Source organism: Mercenaria mercenaria, chromosome 1 (assembly GCF_021730395.1).
Source record: "Mercenaria mercenaria strain notata chromosome 1, MADL_Memer_1, whole genome shotgun sequence".
Taxonomy (NCBI): Eukaryota; Metazoa; Mollusca; class Bivalvia; order Venerida; family Veneridae; genus Mercenaria; species Mercenaria mercenaria.
In genome coordinates, this window is record NC_069361.1 from 91,373,196 (window position 1) to 91,398,355 (window position 25,160).

The window sequence follows — 25,160 nt, forward strand, 5'->3', positions numbered from 1 at the left end:
GACTTTTTTATATGAATAGAGTAATAAATATGAAAATGTGTGTTATGTAATTTGAAGGTAAGACAGTACAGGAATTGCTACTTTCTTATTTTCATCCCGGCGCTGTAATTGTTATTGTTGTGACGTCAGCGAATGGTTTCGGCGACAGCTGAAAATCTCAGAAAACCTCAGAAAATGTCTGATTACTCTCGTAAAGTGTATCAGATTTGAATACTGTCGAGTGTTTTAGGTGTATTTTAGTGTTATTTCTTCACCACGCTCGCTAAATTGTGTTCCGTGCGTATTTTCAGGGTACCCTGGGTTTTTGACGTTTCATTCCTGGTGTTTATTTTATATATATAGGGTGTATTTTTTGTAAAGATAGACTTCTATGGTCTTATTGATAGAATTTCAGACTCCTGTGATTAAACACATTAGTATAAACAATGCATACTGTAAATAATTCCATGACCCATATATGACCTCCCAGGTCTCAAAAGCAAAACAAACAGTCAAAATAGACATTTTTACACAAAATTTCCTTCTGTGGTAAACGATAACCTATATTTTGACTCCTCGGCAGGATGGGCATCATTTAAAAATGCCCTCTGCGGTAAAGTTTATCATACGTGACTGTACCCGGGTCCTTTGGAGGGTCATAACGTCGGGGTAGACGTACGGACAGACTTGAAACTTGCCAGGATTATCCCCAGATGATTGATCGTTTGACGTGTGAGGTAAACCCGATCAAATTATTTTGTAAACACTTCGAATTGGGCTGTTGAATATGATTTTTGCATCAATTTTAATAAACGTCCAATTTAAACAGCTGAATACTTCTTTATTTCGCAAAGTTGGCGACCAGGATTAATCATATAATATGTTTAGGCATTTACACATATGCCTGCACCAGAATATCTTCATGGAAAGTCGAAATGAAAAAATACAGCTCAAAAAACTAACACCACTTCTCACCGTTACTGATTTCCTACCTCTGTAACAGCCGTATCCCTTGGCGTGGTGGACATCAGGTAACAGGGTGTGGAAAGGAGTATAGAGTAAAATATAAAAAATAATGAGAGGAAAAAAAAAAATTGATGGAAATTCCCCGACAGAAAAATAAAATTCCCCAATTTATTTTGTCGTAGGAGGGTTTGTAAAACGAAGAATAAAAAAATACCCGCCTTAAAGGCACTGAATCATAATTTGACATACTTCAGCTTGTGTTTAAAAGTGAAGTCTTTCAATTTTAAAGCCTTAATTTTCACTAAAACAGAGACTAAAAATTAAGCATGAGAAGCTCCACAGCTGGTCATAATCACCCTCTTATACACAGACCTATATTCAAAGGGTTGGGGGTGGAGGGGTTGGGAGGCTTATGCAGCTCCCCTGCCCGAAGTTGCCAGAGAAGTTACCTTTATTTTACAAAGTTGAACATGTATCAAAACCCACCATTTCTAACTTGTATTTAAAAAAAAATTCTGGAATTCGATCTTCTATACCTACTGCCAAATTTTGGACTGTAATGTGACTTTCAAATGCAACAACACTTCCTGTGTCCACATTAATATCCAGGGCTCACACTGGCCTCCGAGAAATAATAGCCAACTTTTGAAACTATAAAAAATAATAGCCAAAACTGATGCGGACTTTGCATGTAATGTTTATAATTAAAAAGAACAAGTTTTTTTTTATTGGTTTGGAAAGTTGTAGCCCCAACAGGGGTGTGGGAATTGGGGATTCATGGATATTACCTCATATTGGGGGCTCCCCCCTCCCCCTTAAATGCTTTCAAAGATAAGACCTATGCTATAATCTGATGGATTCTGAAGGCATTTACTGGACACATATTTATAGCTTGCATAAGGCTGCTAAAATGATTGACTCTGTCTGACATTGTTGACTGGGCAATAGCTCAAACCCCATACGTGCACACACAGTATGGGCACAGTTGCACAAAAGGGAAAGTTTTGAGTATCAGTCATGTTTATACATTTTCTTTTTATATATCAAAAGTGTTTCCATGATTCTTTTGACCACAACAGTTAATTGCACTTAAATTGCCCCAAAAGTACAAAACAATCGGGTCGCAAAAATACGTGATATTTGGCACACTATTTAATTACAGCTTTTTGTCAACATGTTTCCAAGGCTTTTTTCAATATTAAATAATATTTTTATGTGTTTTACAATGTTTCTACTTACGCTAATGACAGTATGCAGGCAAATTTATTTGTTGATTTTTTTTAGCTTGCCCGAATCGGCCATGTTACTAAAAATAGAAACAAGACTGGGTTTTCCGATTATTTCTGGGTTTAATGTGCAAAACAGACATTTATTAATCTTGGTAAAAAAATATCTGGCCTGTAATATTTCAACATGTACATTCGCGTTCTTTTCAAATTAAGGAAAATAAAAAAAAACTTTGAGATTTTGTCACTTGTAACAATTGCATTTCAAGATAAAAAAAAATTGCCGGTACAAATTGGTTTGTCGTCTGCCGACTACTGAGTTGAAGAAAATTTGCGTTGGTGTTTGCAAGTGTTCTCAAAAAGTAGCCTGCCAGTTCAATGTGACTTAAATGCTGGATTAGTAAGATTGCATTCCGGTTATAATCAGTTTAATTGTCATCTGCATTCTACCGCCTTAGGCAACGTTATCGGCATAGCTGACACGTGTTTGGAATACACGAGGCAATAAACAGTACGCTTTATCGATTTTTCCACGCTAGCTGAGCGCGGGTGGCATAATTATTTATGCAGCTATCAAATAAAATAATCGCCAGTTCAAGTCGCCAAAATGAAAAAATATTCGCCATTTAAATAAAATAATCGCAAATGGCGATAATGGCGACTGACAGCGTGAGCCCTGAATATCAGGGCACTCGGAATTTAGACAAAAAATGTAACAGTTGCCATCATTTCATTCCTACTAAAGATGTAACACAGGCCATCATTTCATTTCTATCAAAAGATGTAACAGATGCCACCATTATTTTCATTCCTACCAAAAGTTGTAACAGAGGGCACCATTTCATTTTTATCATCAAAAAAGGTAAAAAAGGCCACTATTTCATTCACAGAGATAGCATAGGCCGCCCTTTCATTACTGTCAAGATGTAACAGAGGCCACTATTTCATTCCTGTCAAAGAGATGTAACAGAGGCCACCATTTCATTAATATATTTTTAACATTTCCAGGGGGATAGCAGCGAACTACCCTTCCCCACCCCCATCTCCCCAAAAACAGGTTGAACAGCTTAGTCTGCAGTGAGGTCATTATTAACCTGCTGTCCGACTCCCTGTAAGCAGATTGATGACATTCGAGTACTCAAACTTAGACCAAAATGCAACGAAGGCCATCATTTCATACACTAAGGGCTGACAGCATCTGCATGAAGTCAGAACAACTGTCCTGTAAAAGGTTTTAGGGAATGAGGGTTCGGAGTGTCCAGATCGTTTGTTGCATTCTTGGTCTATATCCAAAATAGTGTCATTCAGTTTTACGAAAATTTTGATTAATTATTAAATGAAAGATCTGGTTTAATAAATGTCTACATGCAAGTTTGTGCTCCGTGAAATTCCTGGTAGAATTTGTCTGCCATGTATGTTCTTGATCTCTGAAATTCACATGTTTCAATGTCTGCTGAGAAAATTTGTGTACACTGACTTTACAAAAAAAAAAAATAAATCCCTACCTACCTACCCACTCCTAAAAATCTGGGTCGGAGCATGTGCTGCAAACAAACATTTTTTTTATTATGGCCTTATATGAATTTCAATTTGAAACCAATCCAAAACAGAATGTTATGCCTAAAAATATATTTCCCTCACTTGAACACTATATCTTCGAAGCACAAAAAAGGGAAAGAGAAAAAGGGAGAAAAAAAAACTTTTTTCAAAAAAGCAACATTAGGATTGCATTCAAAGTGTATATGACAGCTGCTACATACGACCCCAACGTAATTTATATTTATGTTAATTACGTCAAAGAAACAAAGATTTTACCTTCAAGAAAACTTCATTTTATAATTTTTCCCACACTGAACAGGTTAGTCCTTAAAACTGTGAAAATAAGGAGTATATTGTATATAAAACTGCATCAGAAAAGGTGTCCTTAAATCTCCTAAAATGCCCCAGAATGCAGGAAATGGGGAACCGCTGAATTTCAAAATTTTCCAGGGGGGCATGCCCCTGGACCCTCCTACCTGGGCCGCAATTTTTGTTTCAGCCTGTTCAACAATGACAATTCCTGTTCTTTTATACAGCTAATATCTAAATACACAAAAGCACACCATCAAATTATTCAGTGTATAGAGACTCATGTTTGTCATAGCTGGAACAATTGATACGTATTAGCTAGACCTTCCTGGTCTTAGTGAGGAATGTAGGACCTTTTGGCCAGTGGACGTTTTGGCCCGGACATTTCGGCCTAGGATGTTTTGGGCCAGGCATTTTTGGGGGTAGGACGTTTTGGCCAAAAATAAATTGTGGTTCCATATCATGCAAAATATGGTCTGGATTTTTCTAAAGAATGTTATAGAGTAACTGAACAATTTAAACTGATAATAAAACATACTCGTGGTATCTTATGTTTATTTTTTATAATCTTTCTATATGTATACATACATAATTTATATAAAGATTGTATATGTGTGTGTGTATGTGAAAATATTTGCCATTTACAACAAACCAAGAGTTTTGAAAATAAATTTTAATCACAATTATTTTTCTGTAAAAAATGATCAATTATATTGTAACATAATATGTTATGATATGATAACATATTAACCAGATCATATTTTTTTTTTGGCCAAAACATCCTACCACAACAATTTTCTTGGCCAAAACATCCTAGGCCAAAACGTCCGTCCTCCCTTAGTGAGGGGGCTGGTCGGACCCCCTCTGAGAAAATTGGCTGGATCCGTGCATGCCTAATGTTTTGTATTTTTAGTTATTTTGTTATTAAGTAAAATGCCCTTCTTATTTCTATATAGAAAATATGACCGCTATCGATTATTGGCCGGAGGAATATTTTTCGGTATGTGGTTTTTTTTCTTCTCATGTCGGTCAATAGCTATACACAGCTGATGTTGTCTGTAGATCTATTATTATTATTATTATATGTAACACAGACTTTAAATAAAATTTGTATCTTGTACCTTCTAGATTTGTACCTTAGCCCCAAACCCATCTCTGCTTTGGCGTTTAAGTTTTAACATATTTTTATTCAGAAAATCATGAAATATTTACAATATAACATTTCAAGAATTGAACAGAAAGTTATATTAGCTCCTGACCTGCTTTGACGTTTTTATATCAGGTTTGCTTACAGCACTGCTACGCCCCGACTTAAAAAAACACACACACAATAAAATAACATTCTGAATAATTTAACAAGCGTAAACAAACCTCCTCTAGCAAATGTGAGCTCCAAGTAATCTTTGAATGGGTCAAAACAGTCCATCACCTTCTTTTGATGCGTCTTTCTCCGTCAAAGTTCCAGCCGCAAGTGAAGCTGAAGGCGCCCACGCTTTGGACAAGTCCATTTTCAGTCAGGATGTTTGATGAAGCCATACTTTTAAACGATCAAATTAGTAGCTTTTTTCAAACAACAAATTACATTGTCAAATCATATTTTATTGCTATAAAAGAATTCACAAGGAAATATGACCATAAGAGTAGGTAAAAGAAATAACTTGCCGCTATTTTAAAGTGAAATGGAATCTTGTTTTACCTGCAAAAGAAATAGATTATCCCATTACTGCGCGGCAACATCTGTCAATCGGCACTCTTTGATTTTAATTAGTGTCGGCACCCTTTGATTTTAATTGGGGTTACGCTCGCTGATTGGTTATTAAACAAAACAGCTCGTGCACAATACACGCAGTCTTAATTGTTAGCTGTCCTTACTGTTTTTTTTTGTTTTTTTTTTTTTTTTTTTTTTAAAGCAAATTGCATTTTTTAAAACTAATTCAATATTGATAAATTAAGTTATATACTTAAAACATCGAGGAGGTGGAAAGAGTTTGTATTTTATGTTTACATGAAAATTCAAATTTGTAAATCATTCATTTAATCTTTTCTAAAGCTGTACTTAATGCGTGTATTTTTGATTAAGCCTCCCATTAAAAAATGTCTCAATTATACATACTTCCATGAAAATGATACTTGCCTTTGATTTTTTCACTGACTCGGGCACTTTGGTCAGTTATTTGGTCAGATATTTAGAAATAATAAAGAAATCTATGTACATATTATTTCTTGCTTTGAGGTGGTAGCGCCTATCCACAAGTACTATTTTGTCAGAAATGGCTAAAAATTAACAATTCTCGTGATTTTGTCTGAGATATGGCGTGCTATTTTGCTGTTTATTACACCCTGAATTAATTTCTGGATATCACGAATTCATTTTTTGCTGCAGTCATTAATTCGCGGATATTACAAATTCATTTTGCACGATTTTTCCAATTTCATACCTTAACGTTAACGTTTTAGCGTTGTTTGCATTACACTCTAATAAAAAATTGGGTAATTTTCATAATCATGGAATGATAATTAACATAAGTTTACAAGTTTACAAGTTTATTTACAAATAAGCATGAGTCCCACATTATGTTGGCAGCATCAGCACATACATTTCTATAATACATACATTCAGTAATATATCACATGACAAAAAGGAAAACGGCTACAAATTGTTCATATATAGGGCTATATACAATGATTGATTTCTTATATATACTGAACAGCAAAAGAAACCATCCAGTTTTATAACTGGGGTATCTTTTTTTATTTAAAAACTTTAATTATAAATCACTTGTGTTTTTCATATCTCATTACACTTGAAGAACTTCACGTGTAAATTTTTTTTAAAAATCAATCAACCGTGAAGTCAGTAGTCCAACAATAGCCGTTTTACACAAAATTCACGTGCGCCTGTAATTAACAATTTTCTTTGTGAAATTTTATTGTCATTGGAAATATTGATAATTGCACTCCAGGAGAACTACGTTCTAACGTAAGTCAAGTCTCATCGATTTAATGTGACATATCTCAACGATGAAGTTACGGTGTCGCTCCGAATGACCTTGTTGATTCATTTATTTTGTGCAATAAACAATTGATTCTACGTTTTGATAACTTAAAAGATGTGTTTGATGTGTGGAACCTATATTAGCTATTTGCAGCATTTTGGAAGATACAACGAACTAGTTACAAATAAACTTATGTAAGCTATATAAATGTTGCAAGTCTGCAACGATTACAGACAGTATGTGACGACGTCTCACATAGAGTGTTGCAAAGTCTCAATATCATAAAATTTTACTTACCATTTGAATTTGTAGAAAAATTCTTATGTTCATTTCATCTTTACGTCGAGAACATTTCTGTGGCACTTCCATAAATGACTGGATGACGCGTACGTCTTAGAAAGGCACAAAAATTTAATCAGTATGACAGATGTATTTGTCATCATTTTATACCGTGATTATGGTCTTACGCAGGCTGGAGTAAAATTCTTTGAAATGGATGTATAAAATCATATACAATTTTAGCATGAAAATTTAAAGGCAAAGTTTATGCTCTACAATTGAAACAAGTATCTTCAGGTGTTTGCTATAGAATTACTTTCATTTATATCAAATTCCATGGCAACGTTGTAAACATTGTTGGTGGTTCCTACACAATAGTGGTGTTCTGCTGAACCACTACTCATGCATTCAGTTTTGAAAAAGTGTATACATGTTATGCATTTCATTTTATATTTTACGTTAAAAGCGGTCAGAGAACCTGAAAGGATTTAATACCTGGAAGAGCATTACATTTTTATTGTCTTATACTTTACTGCACGTCTTTCTTCCTCGTTCTTTTCCTGAAATTTTCATTATTTCGCGTTGTTTTCATCTCCCGATTTCCTTTTTAAATTCAGGAAACTTGTGCATTTACTAGGATATGCCAAACTTTCGCAGCTTATTGCATTACCTTTTTACTTTTCTTTTTCAAACTCAATTCATAAAAGTCGTGCAGAAACTCGAATCACTTTCACTTTGTCGTTTTACTGAATCTCCCTTTTCCTTTCTTTAAATTGAAAGTCATGCAGTGATAAGCATTACTTTAATCTCAGACAGTTTTGTATTTTATTGCAGCCCTTCCTCTAAAAGCAGACTATATTCATCTGTCTCATTAAATCATTATTTTTTTCTTCCCTCCAAATATGTTCGCAGTGACTCAAGTATTCATTCGTGATCATTTCGGTAATTTTCTGTTTAATCCCTTTGCTTTTTTTAAAATTCACAATTAATAAGATCTTTTGATTATACTAAAAGCCCGTATAGTTTGACATTTTTCACTTATTTCTTGTGAAAAGATCTGTCTTGTTGCAATAGATTCCTTTAAAAGATCTTGTTTTAGAGTTAATTTATATTCAGCAAGATTTATAATATGTTTGGTATGAATTTTACATAAATCATTTAAAGGTGGATAATCAGATTTTGGCCATGTAACGGATTTGTTCGAAACTTAAGCATCTGATCATTTACACTCATTTATGTTCACTAAACACTTAATACAAATTAGATTTTCACCAGAGGTATTTTTAAAATTTCATTTTCCTATCCTGGTTGCCCAACCAAGATAGAGTTATTTTATCATAAGTATAAATTTGATAAACATACTTTGCCTAAGGAAATGTATAAATATTAGACATATTGTAATATATTTGTAAAATATTTGCATTAAAAATTATGTATTTAGATGGAATTCATTAGAAACGCAAGTTTGAAAAATTATTATTACCTCCCTTTGCCTATCTTGGTTGCGCAACCAAGATAGATTGGAAATAAATGAATTCAGAAGCTACACACAGCTTTAAAACTTGCATTTTGCTTCAGATTGTTCAATAATTGATATGTCTATCAAATGCAAATGTAAAACTAGACATTGTATCGAAATAAAAAGAAAAACCCAGCTTTTTATATACTTTCATATTAAAGGGGAGTAATTACAAAATTTTATAAAAATAATAAAATATACATTTCAAATAGGAATCTTACTCTATGTAATTGGTCTTTTTGTTCCTTAAATAATTCTCTACCAGAATATACAAAAAGTAAAAAATGTCATTAAATGTTGATTAAATGTGATTGACCACCTTTAAAATGGCATTGTATATTCTGTGCGCTCATTGTAAGTTAAAACGTGAAAGCCCTCCGAGGCCAATTGTCGCTGACTTTGAATCACTTGCCCTTTCAACTATGTGCTTGAACTTTAGCTTTGGGTGTGGGATTTTTATGTAAGAAATCCATCCAGTACGCTTGCAGTAAGTCGTTTGCTCTACCAAGATGCCCGTCCGTATATGGAATAATGATCAGAGAAGCACCAAGGACTTCCCATCACCACGAACCTTAATATCTTTAATTGTCTCGTAGAGGCGTAGAAAGCTTCATTGTTACTAAATGGTCTCAAAACAGCTTTTACATTCACACTTATTAAATAGTACGTACATTCGTACGCCGGTAATCAATATTGTATTTATAATCAGGATCGTGAAGCATTACTTCCAGAACTTTGCAAATAAATTGGCTATTTCGTAAGAAATATTTTCATCATCATTTGCAGGAGTATGTACATAATACTAGTAATATGGTTTTTCATTTTGGTCATATTTTCTGAAATACTATTTTTGACAATTTATTTCATAGATCACAAAATATTTATAGCAAAACTAAAACACGTATAAAAAAATCTAAAGGCAGTTAATTGCATGGGTTTTTTTGTGAAATCCTAGTTACTTATATACACATTGGTTGATTTACATAAATTATGCTACTAAATTCTTGTCTATAACACTAAGCATGTAAATCGACCAATTTTTTGAGGGCACATATTAAACAACACGCATCTCTCCCAATGTTCTGACTGAAATAGAAAAAGAGGCCGGAAAGAATGGGAGATAATCAATTACTTTTTATTTATATTTAAAATAGTAGCGGCACATTTACTTCCCTTTATTATAGATAATGTGTTGCTATAATACATGTACCGAATTTTCGTAATCGTTAAATCAACAAAAAATGATAGAAAAGAATTATTGTAAACAAAGGAAAAAGCATAACGCGGATTAAAAGGACTTTTTTTTCTTACTATTTCATAAAAAATATGTATTTTTTTTTGTAAAATATGCACGCAAAGTGTTACTTTCCACTTAGTTTCATCTCTTGTTGACTTTTATCAATGATAGCTCAAATGTACATAATACTAGTAATATTGTTTTTCATTCTGGTCATATTTTCATGGCTCATTCACATGGCTTAAGGTACATAAAACTAAAAGGTTATGAATTTGGTCCCATTTTTACTTTGAATTTCGGGATAAAGTTTTGATGCACATCAATAGTAAAAGGATTTGACCTAAACCTAAACTGTTTTCCAAGTTTGTTGTATTGATCACATTTCAGTTATTGCTCTAGTTTCCTCAAATATGTCTCATTTTACAAATATAAATAGATATAGTCGAGCGAACCGTCTCCTTTGACATCTCTTGTTGGTATTTCGAATATTCAAACGTTTCAATTTACTGTTAAGTGAATAAAGTAAAATACAGCTATTGCGGTAATTACATGATTAAATGATTTTCATTATAATTCACAATTTATATCGAACTCTATATATACCTGTATTTACTTTTCTAATACCGATATCAGTTTTTTGACTTTACAACAACACTAAGAAATCGATATTTCAGATTTTATTCGTATTTAGAATAGAATAACGTCACATTTACTTCTTTTATTATAGATGTGTCGGAGTTTCATATTTCCGATATCCCGGTCTCAGCATAAAAATCCCAGCCTGGTATTTATTTTCTGATTATCCCGGAACTGTACCGGAAATTCCGCTACATACATCGGGATCCCACTATGCCAAACGGGAATCCCACTAATATCCCGGTTCTTTGCAAAATAATCCCGGTGAATGAATGAATTCCCGGCGGGATTTCGACATCCCGGTGGAATCCAAGTGAATTCTACTGGGATTCCACTGGGATCCCATGCACATGAATTTTCTATCGGGTAGGTCTCAAGGTACCTGATATTGTCTTAGTTCACATATACAATACCATATATAATCAATGCATGAAGCGCTAGTTGTCATTACCAGCACGAGAATGCCAGATGGGTTTTGCAGGCATGGGTAAAACCAGCGGAAAGGCCGGTCCGGTGTGCAAGAAATATTTTTTCCTTATTACATACCTAAAAATATTTTCTTTTTTTGTTTCAGTGGACCGCGATCGTGCAATACCGGTATTTTTCATTATTACATACCTAAAATTATTTTCCATTTGGTTTCCTAAAGTCGCGCAATAGTACCGCTTCAGAACAAGTGCATATACTCACATACAAAGTTAATAACATATGGCTGTGACTAAATACAGAGTTGGTGCGCCCGTGATATATTACAGACTCCGGTATATACCGGATTAAGGTAGTACTGCATGTTTGGATCGAAATTTTTTCTACAATGTAGAATTTGATTAAACACTGATTTTTCAAAACTTCGTAATATACCTCGAAAATTCAGCAAATAAAAAAGATAGGGTCGTGTGCTTGAATTTTTGCTAGACTGATTTGAAAAATTTGGACCTCACGCAATATTTCATAATGGGAGTCTATGGGAAAATCATAACTTTCATAACATTTTCGCGAATAGAAATTTTTCTACAATGTAGATTTTGTTGAAACTTCTTACAGTTGTAAATAAACATATTACCTATAATTTGGTGAAATAAAATGTGTAGGTCCGTGTGCTTATTTTTGAGATATTTGACCAAGATTAAAGTAAACTGCACATTTCACGCTAATTTTAAGACATTTTTATGAATTTTTTAACGTGTCATATGTTTAAATATCTTATTTTGACTTAAGAAATATAGCAACAGTGCCATTGTAATAAATCTATTCACAGGTTTAGATTAAATCATAAAATTATTTTCATTTCCGTACGCCGAATCCAGGCTTTATTCTACGTTTTCCGGATAAATGACGTTACGCCATCACTTCCGGTTTATCAAACGTGCAGAACTACCTTAACTAAATAGTAAATTTGAACAAAAATACCTTAAATGTATATATTTTGTAACCATGGTGATTCTAACCCTAACCTTTAGTCAGTATATTATGCACATTATACACTAAATACGTGCGGACATGCAAAAAAATGAGTATTTTGCCGTGCGTTCCATTTGATAATAATTCCGCGCATGCGCAGAACGGCTGCACCAACTCTGCAATAAGAAACATTCATAACATATACATATTGACGTTCCAGTTACATATCAGGTGCATGTCCCCAATTGTGACGTCAGTTTCATGGATGGATGTCATCACGTTTTTAAGTTCTTTAACTAAGACATTTTCAGTTCCACTCTAGCTTAATTAAGGAGGTAGGTTACCTTCATATTCGTATGTGCGCATGTCCAACCGGAAGCTAACGTGACGATTTACGACGACGTTTACGACAAATTAAATGTGTTTGTATATTCATTCTCCTGAAAACAAATCATGAACCTGCCTCCGATCTGATACTTTATGGTTTAATAATGCAGAAATAATGAATCAATTGCCGCAGAAACGCTTCAAAACAATGTTGCCTTAAAATGACGTCATTGACGTCATGACGTTACGTGTCTGTTACCGCGCAAAATTAATAGATTTTATCTTGAAAGTACGTAATTCTGTGCATTTTCTTTATTTTAACTATCTTCAAATAACAAATATTTGCTGAAATATTTTTTATGAATCTTTTGCTCTGAATAATCATCAATATCTTGCTTCTTTTATGTAGTTAAATTGAAACGTTATGCGGATTGTAAGAAAATGGATGATGGTAACCAATGTTATTTGGAATATAGTTGGATGAAAGGTTACTTGTTACGGCCATTTTCAAATAAAAAATCTAGCAGTTTGATTGGTAATACCTATTTTTCAGGTTCCGTTGATAATTTGTTACTTATATACTAAAACTAAGATCTAAAATTGTTCAAATTTCAGTAGAAAAATGTGGTTCCTTGAATTTAATTGATGTTACCATGGAAACGAAGCCCGTGACCTATGTATCAAAATGTAAAATTCAAAAGCGTTGACACTGGTCTATTTAAGAAACACAGCTTCGGCTTTTTATTTTCATTTCAACAATATCCATGAGAATAATAGCAGCATGCTGAACGATTTTTCCATGAAAAATGCCAGACGAGGGGTACTGCCGTATGTATTCTAAGCTGTGAAATTTGTTTGAATCAATGCAAATAACAAGAAAATATAACTTACGTTAGAAATAATATGTTTTAAAGCTACATTAACTAGAATGATAATCTTATTCAATATTTTTTATAAGAAATTTCGACAAAAAGCAAGATATAAGCTATTTTAAACATCTCTGTTGCCATGGTTACTGTAAACTTTAAGAAAAATAGGGTACCATGTAAAGTGCTTGGTATTTTGCTTATAATATTTCCCAAATATTCCATGTTGGTCATTAACAGAATGCCACTTAAGCCGTCGAAAACCCCTATTTTTATACATAGTTGTTTTAAAATGAGAGAAAATGCGTTACCATGGAAACACGAGCCCCGCGACATATACATTTAAAGCTTATATTAGAAAGCTAACGTGCATATTCGTAAACTTATCAATTATGCAGACTTCTACGGATATCAATGAAACTAAAACACTGAAAAGTGTTAAATATCCGTATTTTCCTTCTTCTTTCAATATGAAATACCTTTAGATGGTCATGTTCTTCGATCCTGGATAAAAAAATGAATTTGAAGGGACAGAGACAAACGAAATTGAGATTGTAGCAGGTAAAACTTCATATTACACGAAATACAAATAAATGCTGTGGTTAAACTAACTTGAATTTACCCTTGTAACAAGGTAACCTACCTCCTTAAGAACAAAATTTATATCGTTGCTATAATGAATAATACACGTGTAGTAATTATAAAAAAGGTTTTTAGAATTGCATCGAGAAATATGCATTCATTCTTCCTAAAGTCGCACTATGTTGCTTAGTTTCGTCATGTGCTTCAAAAGAATCTTTTTACAGACTTTATAACAATTAAAGTGTGCACATGTAATAGTATAACTGAACTCCGCCCCACCTCGTACATATTGCTTTCATTTGGACAAAGATATCTTCGGGATACCATTAAATGAGAAAAAAATACATACTTGGAACAAAATCTGATTTTCAGTCACAGACTTGCTGGTATGTTTTACTCGAATATAAGTAATGTAGTCACAAGACTTCGATGAGTGTCAGTAACGCTTACCTGTGTCGCGTTTAGAGTTAGTAACATCATCGGTTAGAGAGAGAAACATGATATTAAATAAATATTGCGTGTTTATGATCAAGCAATTGCAGAAATATATTTCTAAGATTAAAACTGGCATTGCCTTTAATCGATCATTGACTGTCTGTAAGTATTGCTTATGTAGTATATTGTTTTATTCTGGAAAATAGCAAAATGCTTCTATTTTCTTAATAACAGACGCCTGCTTTAGCTGAGACTCACTATCTGTAATAGCTGTCTCTCCCCCTTGTACCATATACAGTCAGTACTTAGTAATTAACTCTCCGGTTTGTTATAGTATACAGTATATATGTAGCAATAACATTTTTCTTTTTAGTCACTCTCTTGTACTGGAAAATTTCAATGTTGAACTTGCAAATGTTTCTTTGTTATACCCCATGTTGTATTCTGTGTGATACCTGGGTGAAAATAAAGATATGTTCTGTTCTGTTCTGTTCTTTAAAAATCTAAAAGTTTTAATCAATCTATGCGATTACTTTTTGAATCTGAATTCATGTTCATGTCAAGACATAAATAAATATAATCAAAGTAATTAATATATATGAAAATTATATAAGCCGTGACATATTGAGCGATACCGTAGCCAGAAGTCGTTGAGATGTGTCACATGATATCGTTTAGACATGACTTGCGTTGGAACGTAGTTCTCACGGAGTGAATTGGCTAACTCGAAAAACAGCATAAAGTTTTAAAAATATTGTTGGTTGCACCGCATGACTGAATCAAATTTAGCGCGAGCGCCCAAATGGGATGTTACAATGCAACTAACGCGCAGAAGATATAGCCTTTCAAACGGCTATTGTGGGACTACTGACTTCACGGTTGATTGATTTTATTTATCACGTGAAGATCTTCAGGTGTAATTTTGGTATGATAAACAGTTCGAATCTGAAAAATTAATTCTTAATTTCAAAATATACCAAATATACATCTGGATTGTTTCTTTTGCTGTTCAGTATATAAACACAATAATACACTTTACAGTAAAATATCCTCTTTGCTCTATGAAAAATAATAGTTTCTCTAAGAATGAATCCGTATGTGTTTTCTCTTATTATTGTTGTTGTTGTGCGTATCATTATTATTATTATTTAAATGTTTACCGTATTATAAATATGTTTTATTATAAATATGTCTTGAACTCCTAGCTGCCTAAAAATTAAGAGACGAAAGCTTTAGACGAGCAAGAAAGTTAAATACAAGAGAATAGTCTGAAATAACTTGACCACCTGTGCCAGCAGTCTAACTGTACAATCGAAAGTGAGGTTAGACTGCTGATGTAGTCAGCTATTTTCTACATACATATTTTTAAAAAGCGCTAAGTAATCTATACTTAACTGGTAAAATATATATATATGTGTGATGTCAATAGGTCACAGGTATGTTTGAAAATTAATTAGATATTTCATTATCTTGTCACACATTATACTAAGTTTTTTTTCAGTTTGATATGGTTTCCTGTCGTAAACAAATCAATAAACTTTATCATATTAGGTCTTGTTAATAATAATAAAACATAAGTTGCGAAATAATGCGTGACAAGCCAAGTACAATTAGGATCAAGATTTGGATCCTGCACTAAAGAGAGAAAATGCCTACGATTGGGACAATATGTTATAAGCAAACTTGTGAGGCCATAGAGTGGTAGGGGGTGGGGGTGCGGGGTAAAGTTGTTAATTATTCGATGAATCGAAAAGTAAATCAAAATAAGCATGCATGGAAATAAACATGTTTATTCTGATGTAAGCTGTCTGTGTAAAACTCGATTTACAAACCTGCATAAGAACAGACATAGGACGAAAACTGACGAGACAGCTAGTAATATTTTAACGGGAAAAGAAGGGTAAAAAAGGCAAATTTTATAGAGCTACCTTACCCCTAGCACTTTGCTGGTACCCATTTACAGCTGGGTCGACTGAGGCAATCGTAATAAAGTGCCCTATCCAAGGACACACCGCAGTTTGAGTAGCCAGAGGTCGAACCGTGGGAAGCGCCTTAGCCCTCTCGACCAATGCGATGATTTTAAACTATTAATGACAGATACGCTCAATTTAATGAATGTTAATGCAATATTTTATTGACAGAATATACCTACACATCCATAATTATGCTGTACGCATACTACAATACATCAGTATATGACCTACCCCCATTTGTGTACCTTAGCCTTTAGTTCAAACCACAGGTGCACGGCGCGTGGCGATGACATGACTGAAACTACTACCCCCGCCCCCCCCCCCCCCCCCCCCCCACCTCCCACCAAAAAATTTTTTTTGGGCTGGTCCATAATTATAATTGACTTCTGTCAATAGTTATCATGTTTGGATGATGTTTAATAGATTTTAGAATACATTTTATGTGCATAAGTGTTTTGGGGAGTTGTAGAGGAGGGTGTAGTTGTTTCAGTAGTGGCCACGCGCCGTGCACCGTGTACCTATGGTTCAAACTGAATCCAGGAGTACATGTACATGTGTAGTATGTTTGAAAACCTTCCACATGTGGCTAAAATGGTAAAATATTATATGGAAGTTAATAACTCGAAATTTATTAAATAACATACAGGCTGCACACCTGACACTATGCCAAATGAAAAAGCTCACGTGTCGGATTATGTACTACCATAATTTTGAAAAAGTCTTGTAGTTTTGTATACTATCTATATATTTCCTAAGAACTGAAGTTTTAGCTCACCTATCTTTTGTGATTGCCCTTCGTCTGTCTTTGAATTGAATTTCAAATAGTTACTAGAATTTAATACACAATTGCACGGTGCATATCCATATCGACGGACTCTGTTCTAAATATGCTTTATCGGCGGTTTCTTGCGTTGGCACCGGCGATTCTCTGCCATTTAGAAGACGTTTCCCGTTTGCCAGGTTGCAGTCGTTTACTTGTGAATCACTCAAACACCTGTTTGCCCTCCGTGACCTCGGTACATGTCTTTGAAGCTTACCCGACATGTCATCGGGAGTTGCGCGCGTGTACATTTCAGTATGGAAGGCATGATGCAAAACACTCGGTTAGGCCCAAATCAAAATTTTGTTTGTTTTCCGCTTTAATTGTTTTTATTTCTGTTCATTAAAATATTTCTGTATCAGCCTGTCGAATTTGTAGTCTTGCTATTGCTTTAAAATGTATAGAGTGTCCTTATTCGGTAAAGGTTTTACGTGGCTTCTTTTTTCTCAATACAATTTCTGGAATAAAAGATGTAATAGAATCGTGCTATTGGTTTGTTTTACTGTGTCATGCACTAATGTCATAGTCGACTAAGTCCGTTTATTTTACTTGGACATGCGCACACGTGTACAGTAAACGTGCGTATGCCATGTATAGCAGAGCACAATGCCGTGTTCTTCAAATTTTCAAATTATTGAGAACAAAGAGCTATAGAAATAAAATATGTATTTTATACTTCTTTGTTGAGAAGTAGAAGTCAATCAAAAAGTTTCTTCTTTAATTTGTTATTAAAAGCGAATGTGCGATATCCCGTATAATATATTTCAAAACCACATTTCTATCTACGTTCACGAGGTAACGTAACATATTCTGCCAGACTAACAGAAATCTGTTTGCCAAAAATCGTTTTACTCCATGTATTTAAATTGCTGACGTTTTTTCGTTATTTAAAGGTTTTTTTATTCTGTTTTTTTGTACTTTCTGGTCAAAAGTCTGAATCTTATGCCCATAGTATGATCATTTATTTACTTTTAGAAAGAAATAATTAATCAAGATCGCGCTGTTAAAAGTTTTACAAATAATCATATGAAAATTCGCCGTTTTTATAGAAGTTTGCCTACATTAATAATAATAATAACGACTTTATTTATAGTGGATAACATATTTGGCTAAGCCAGTTTACAATATTGTCCACATATACATGGCTATATACAAACATGGATAAAATTATGACAAAATAAAACACACAAAGATACATGTTATCAGAAAAATAATATGAGAATGAAAGATTATATACAATACAGGACACTAATTTAACAACTGAAGACATTTCTGTCGATATCTAATTAAAATCGTTATAGAATTCCAACTGTCTCAAACAGTGTTGAAAAAATTAAGCGATATTAAAAAATGAATGCACTACGCGCGTTTTTTTTTTTTGTGTACGCTGTAGATTAGATATTACAACAGGTCGCACGTGCTGGTGGAACTGAAAATTACCGTCATGACGTTTTTATATCTTTACGATTCGCGGGTAAATTCCAGTCAATCCAGGTAATCTACTGAACCATCTCAAAGTTTGTTGACGTATTTCGATGTAATTTCTGAATTTTGGTAAAGTTACGACGTAAAAACCACTCGCCCGGTCGGTCGAGTATACAGCGAGGTCCACTCGTCCTATCCGGACTTTAACTCGCATTTAGAGCACGTAAATGCTTATGAATGATAATTGTATGATCAAAATCATGATCGTATGATAATCGTATGATCAAAATTATTTTCGACCATAAATGCGACAAAACGCCGACACGACACTATGCGACATGTCGATCTTTTGTCGCATCGATCAATTGTCGTGTCGATGTTTTGTCTGTCGATGTTTTGTCATAAACCCGAAATAACATCTACTTTTATTATTTTTGTGATTTTATCCAGCAACAGAAACAAAAACTAAATTCGAATTAATGTAAATAAAGTATGTCATTTTGCGCCGTGTTTAAAGGACAACGTTAGTTGTCATGGCAGCGAAATGGAGAAAAAAACACTTTCGGAAATATCGCCAATTTTAATCTGTGAAAATTTTATAACAGACCGTTGAAAAATGAGGGGTGGCGCATTCTATAATAAACGAAGAAAACATATTATGCTTTTAAACATATATTTGTTATCGGTAATATGTCATTTGTTACGACATTGCCAGAAAGGTATCAGTGTCTGATTCATGGAAGTGCCACATACATAGTGAAACATGTTTTATGAGGACTGTGTTCACAAATATGTAATTATTCAACGTTAAAAAATCCTTAACTGCAATTTTTACACGTCACATGTTTTCTCTGCAAAGACGTTTCGACCAAATTAGATGTAACTGTTGTGCACTGGGAATTGTACCTATTTTTCAGTCGAATCTTCCCATCACCAAAGCCAGCTTGCATCTCAAACAGCTTTTTTAGGTTGCTAAACATGTCATAATGGTGAGCTTGTGGGTAAATGATTGCAGATATATCCCATTTTCCGCATTCGAAATACTTTTGACAAGATCAGTGTGCGACTTTTGTCAAAAATTCGATTTATGCTTTAATCAAAACACAAGTAAGACTTTTAAACGTGGTAAATTAATATTTCATATGCTTTTCTGAACAGTTTCTGTTTTATTATTCATAACAATCGTCAGTATTAAAAATCGTATGTCCAACATATAACACAAAGTGGTAATTTTCGCGTTATACCCATATTTAATAAATGTTTTTAAAACCTGTTTTGCCGAGACATGCACCGCACGACATCCTTATCCTTAGTGTTATGGAACTGCTTGAAATTTAAGAATGAATCGGGACTATTGTTCTAGGAATCGCCAGTCTTTTCGGTGTCATGACATACATGTACTTCTCAAAGTCAAGATGCCCTTGACGGAAAATAATTCTTTCAAAATTGTATTTTGTTGAAAGTGTCTTATACATTATCTACAATAACGCCATTCTGCTTTTTATTATTAAGAACGACACACTTTCTGAATGTCTCGTAAAACAAGAGCTAGTTAATACGGGTTTTGGCGGGAAAGTTGAACGTGCCTTCCATGATGTGCATATGTTGGCGTTACATTTTCGTGTAAATAGAAATGTTGAACTTTCATACTGCATTTGAACAGTTATCTTAAATTAGAAACCAATAGATAAAACAAACAACTAAATTTTTATTTGCCTACACGCTTGTTATTGTAAGAGTAAACGACAGCTGGCGACTGTGACGTATATACTGCGGCGATATCAAACTCATATCAAACTATCGGTTTTCTGTTTGAAGTTGTTCAAAGTGAAACGCGAGGAAATGATCTTCTTAACGGGTAGTATAAACAGGTTGGCAGTTATAAAAAGTCAGATATACACACCAAATTAAATTAATTAAGCTATAATGTTTCCAGATAGTCATTAGCATAGACCCTCTCTGTGCGTAATGAAGAGAGCCTGCCTGTGCATCAAGAAAAAAATCTGGTATGCAGATGGTATGCAGAGACACCGCCGGTGCCCCGACAAAACCGAAGGTAAAGGGTTTTGAAAAATTCCATTTACACTTCGGTCTATTTGTCTTTATTATTTGGAAGAATATTTTTCTTTAGTCTAAAGATCAGAACATTATGTATATGACGTGTTTAACATATAATGTTCGGGAAAAAACTTGAAAAAAATCGGAGTAAAAATGAATATAAATGAAAACAAATAGTGCGCTTGATATGTATGATATCAAAGCAAAAACTGGTTAAAGACTGTGGAAAAAGCCGGGCTAGTGTTCTATGTCAGGACACCATCAACAAATTTCACCGAGTTGCGAGCAAAATCGATTTTTCGCCTCCCATACCAACCTGGGGACTGTTTATAGCAAAGAATAGCCGGCGCCGACGCAAAGAAACCGCCGATATAGCAGATTTCGCAGAGTCCGTCGATATGGATATGCACTGTGAATTGGAGAGGGCATCCTGAATATACATGTCATCTAGGAAAGGTTTGTATCCACGGAGATGTTGTCAAAAGTTATGGCATCAGAATCTTGCAGGCATGCAGTAATTTCAATAGCAACCACCACGACACCGCAAGTCAGGGGAGATGGGTTTTTTTTTTACTTTTTCCAGAAATCCTACCTCACTATAAGGCCAACAGAAACGCGCTTATTCTGGAAAAGTACGGCATTTCCCGAACTGAACATGTGCCCGGTTCTTTAGTCTAAAGATCAGAACATTATGTATATGACGTGTTTAACATATAATGTTCGGGAAAAAACTTGAAAAAAATCGAAGTAAAAATTCATTCCCAGATTTTTATATCAAAAACGCCATATACGCTGATCAAACTGGTATTTATCTGCATGAAAATTATCGTTTAACGTAAAGAGTGCGCTAAATACTGTTATAATTGCGCGTACATATACGTATTATATTCATTTTTCAGACCGGGTATTTTTTGCTATTCCGCGATGATAACTTGCCGCAGGTGCCCGTTATATTTTGGCCACATTTACTTGGTAATTATCCCTGCAGATGTACATTTATGTTACCAGTTTAATGTATTTCATTTATCTGAGGGTGCAAATGGTTTCTGATGGTGATATTCGAAAGCAGAACCGCCAGAAATCTTGCTCTTTTCCCACGGGCGTTTTGTATCCTAATTTACTCGAACCTAACTGTATACGCCAGTCCGGTAGGTTCATTGATATGACGAATCACGGTTTTCATGGTGTTTAATGTATTTCTTATATTATAATATTAATAGTTTGAAATGCAGGTGTATATTAAATAAACTAATATTGAAACAGACAATGTTATTTAGATCAACAAACATAACAAACAATAATAATAATAATATCATCATATGTCATGTATGTTTTTAAGAAAACAGTTACTGAATTTTAGCAATAGTTGGAATGGAAAAATGTAGATCTATAAAAATATTTTTACAGATGTTTGTGTGTTAACTTATGACGATTTCTTATTAAAATGCTGCTTATTTGTAGCAAAAAACATTCCCGACTTATCTGATTGATAAGTAGTGTACACATTAGAAAACATAGCCTAGTTGTTTTTTTTTTCAATCTCAGTTCAAGGAATTCCTGTTCCTTTAAACTTTCACATAGTAGAATATTTTGACTTTCTTTCAAAACTTTCATAAAGTGTTACAAAGTTTGCCTGTTTTTGTTAGACTGTCAAGAACACATGAGTGCAAACAGAAGTATTGAAGAAATTGAAGTACATTGTATAGCTTTATCTTTTTCATTTTATCAAACCTGGCAATGAAAGGTTTTTGTTTGTCGATGAACAACTGCTATTGAATAAGACTAGATTTTTTTTATCTTTACCTTTTGAACAAAATATAGAAGTGTATTGAACACAAAGTTAATAAATTTTATTGTTCTACACTATGAAAGTTGTGCCCACTCAATTTCTTGCCACACACAAGTGCATTACATTATGCCTGCATGTACTTCCCTGACCAGATGACATGAATGGATTACATCAAGTCTTGAAACTGCAAAGCATTGCCCCCATCAGTCCTCTCAGTACTTTGATTTTTTTTAGATATAGCAAATGACGCTGGATTACTGTTATATACTGAAAGAAACAATAAATAATAACAAATCTAGTGTATTTAAAATAAAGACCAGTATAACAACACATTCCAGGAGTGGTTTTAGATGGACGAGAGGACATAGAGTGCGGCCGCCCATCATTATTTCTTGTAAATTTTCACAATAAAGTTATTTTTACGAATGACCGTTATAATTTCTAACCTTTGCAGCGGCAGCGGTTGTGGCGGTATTATAACATCATTTTTCTAGATAAATAATTATTGTCAGCTACTAACTTCCATCTAAGGATTTTATTTGTTTTATAAGACATCAAACTGCAATACGAAAATACCCGTTCCTTTCCGAATTGAACTGGTAACACTACACACCGTTGAAACATTGACAAGGCTATCAATCCTTCGTAAATTTACAGATTGTGTGTATGAAAACTGATGAAATTACATTTATTCCCAAAACCGCAGCTTGAAATTAATTGGTTTATTCAAAGTATGCATAAATTAACGTCATTTGTGAGTTTCAGCCGTTTTTATTTTCTGAGTTTTTGGCATTTTCAAAAAAAAAAGAGTCAACTGAAATGTCTGAAAGTTACAATTGACCTTTACTGGTACAGTGCTTTAGGGTATAGGGGATGGCTAACTGATTTTTCCTGCATTCCAATTCAAACAAATGAAAATAGTAGTTTTTATTCAGTATATCAGGCAGAAAACATCTGTTCTTAAAACGGTCACCTTTTCATAGAAATTCATATGTTTTTTTCTCTCCATGCCATTGTTTACATATATGCTGATTTAGGGTGTACAGGATAGCTTTGGTCATTTTTTACATTATTAGTTTAAAATCCACATCTTAACAAACTTTCCGAGATTTCTTTAATATAAATCAGAATAATAATGTATTCTCTTTTCAAAAACATGCAGCTTTTTAAATATCTATCAAATACTTTTCATTCACTGACGTTTTTTACATATACACCAATTTAATCTACAGGGGATAGCTTTATTTTACATTTGATGACATATGAAAAATAACACAACAAGCAAATATTTAAAATGTATGTCAGAATATCTGTTTGCATGCCAGTAAAAGAATGATATGAAAATTTATACAATAATTCAAGTTTAAATATAAAATTTATCAATCTATCCTCTATACCCTTAAATCCGCTATACCCTAAAGCACTGTACTGACGATAAACCTGAACAGAAAATGAGGTTTTTTACCTGTAACTTTTTTATTTCTGCAAACTGAAATCAATGGTCGGTATCAAAATAAAGCTTAACCTTTGCTGAAAACTTTACATAATTCAAATTTATATTTAGTAAGCAAACTCACACGAAGTGAAGGCCTGAAAGGGGTATGTAAAAAGGGGACTTTATGAACGTTGACTGATGATAAATTCGAACCCTTTGTCATTTACAAAATTTTCTTTGTATTATTATATTGAAACTTTTCCCAAAAAGCTGTAACAGTCATTCCTGATCAAGTAATGAAAATTTAACAAATGTCAGGCCTTCATGTTTCGGCAGTGAGCATGCACAATAAAACAACCTCTTCCCCAGTAATTTTGGATAAATATTTTTTAAACAAATTTATGTAAGTCATTTATTTATACAGAATATTTACCAATTTTGTTTTTGTTTACACCAGTTGGTGTTGTAAGTGGAAGCTATTAGATGGTGTGTTCAATTTTATAAATAACCGATTGCAATCGAATATTTCCATGGTGTTCGACTTTATCATCTGTCCGGGTTTATCATCAGTACCAGTACTTATGTAACGATTACTGAATGCATAGAGGGAAGTAATTCCATTAATATGCAAATTTGTAAACCTGTCAATTGTCATTGGAGTAAAATGACAGTATATAGGCGCAAAAAATCACCTTTGGTGATGAGCTAGCTTTTCACTGACGGGATTTGTGTGTGTCTGTCCGTGTGGATGCCAGTACATGGCACTAAAACGTTACAAATGGTGGCAGCGGTGGGATGAAGTCAACTGCCGGACTGGAGTTGCCTTACCCATGCATTTCCTAGGCCAAATCTCGGGATGAAATTTCTCGGAGGGGAAAGTAATGTAACGATTATTGAATGCATAGAGGGAAGTAATTCCATTAATATGCAAATTTGTAAACCTGTCAATTGTCATTGGAGTAAAATGACAGTATATAGGCGCAATGAATCACCTTTGCTGATGAGCTAGCTTTTCACCGACGGGATTTGTGTGTGTCTGTCCGTGTGGATGCCAGTACATGGCACTAAAACGTTACACTTATGCATACCATAACTAAATCAATTAATTTCAAGCTGCCATTTTGAGTCCAAGTATGATTTTAGCAGTTTTCAAACATTTGATCGGTAAATTTATAGATCGAAATATAACACTTTCCTAGACCTGGTAGATATCGTACTGCTATATGCATACAGTTTGTGAGTTACTGAATCAGTGGGGTACCAGAATTGGCGTATTTTGTTTACCATAAGCTTTGTTTGAACAGGGAGTTGTATGATACCAACAGTTTTTGCACTGATTGTGTGAACTTACTAACTGCATCAC

At 33.9% G+C, this 25,160-nt stretch overlaps 2 protein-coding genes across 3 annotated transcripts in view; one reads left to right on the forward strand and one right to left on the reverse strand.

The window, feature by feature from the left end:
- Window positions 1-5,530, reverse strand: part of LOC123545404 (uncharacterized) — a 45,876-nt gene extending 40,346 nt beyond the window's left edge. Inside the window, exon 1 of the mRNA XM_045331727.2 lies at window positions 5,391-5,530. Coding sequence (XP_045187662.2) covers window positions 5,391-5,445 — 55 coding nt within the window. The 5' untranslated portion in view covers window positions 5,446-5,530. The remainder of the gene's footprint in view (window positions 1-5,390) is intronic.
- LOC123530548 (triokinase/FMN cyclase-like) overlaps window positions 1-25,160 on the forward strand; it is a 135,789-nt gene that overhangs the window by 21,481 nt on the left and 89,148 nt on the right. The gene's annotated exons all lie outside the window — the stretch shown is intronic.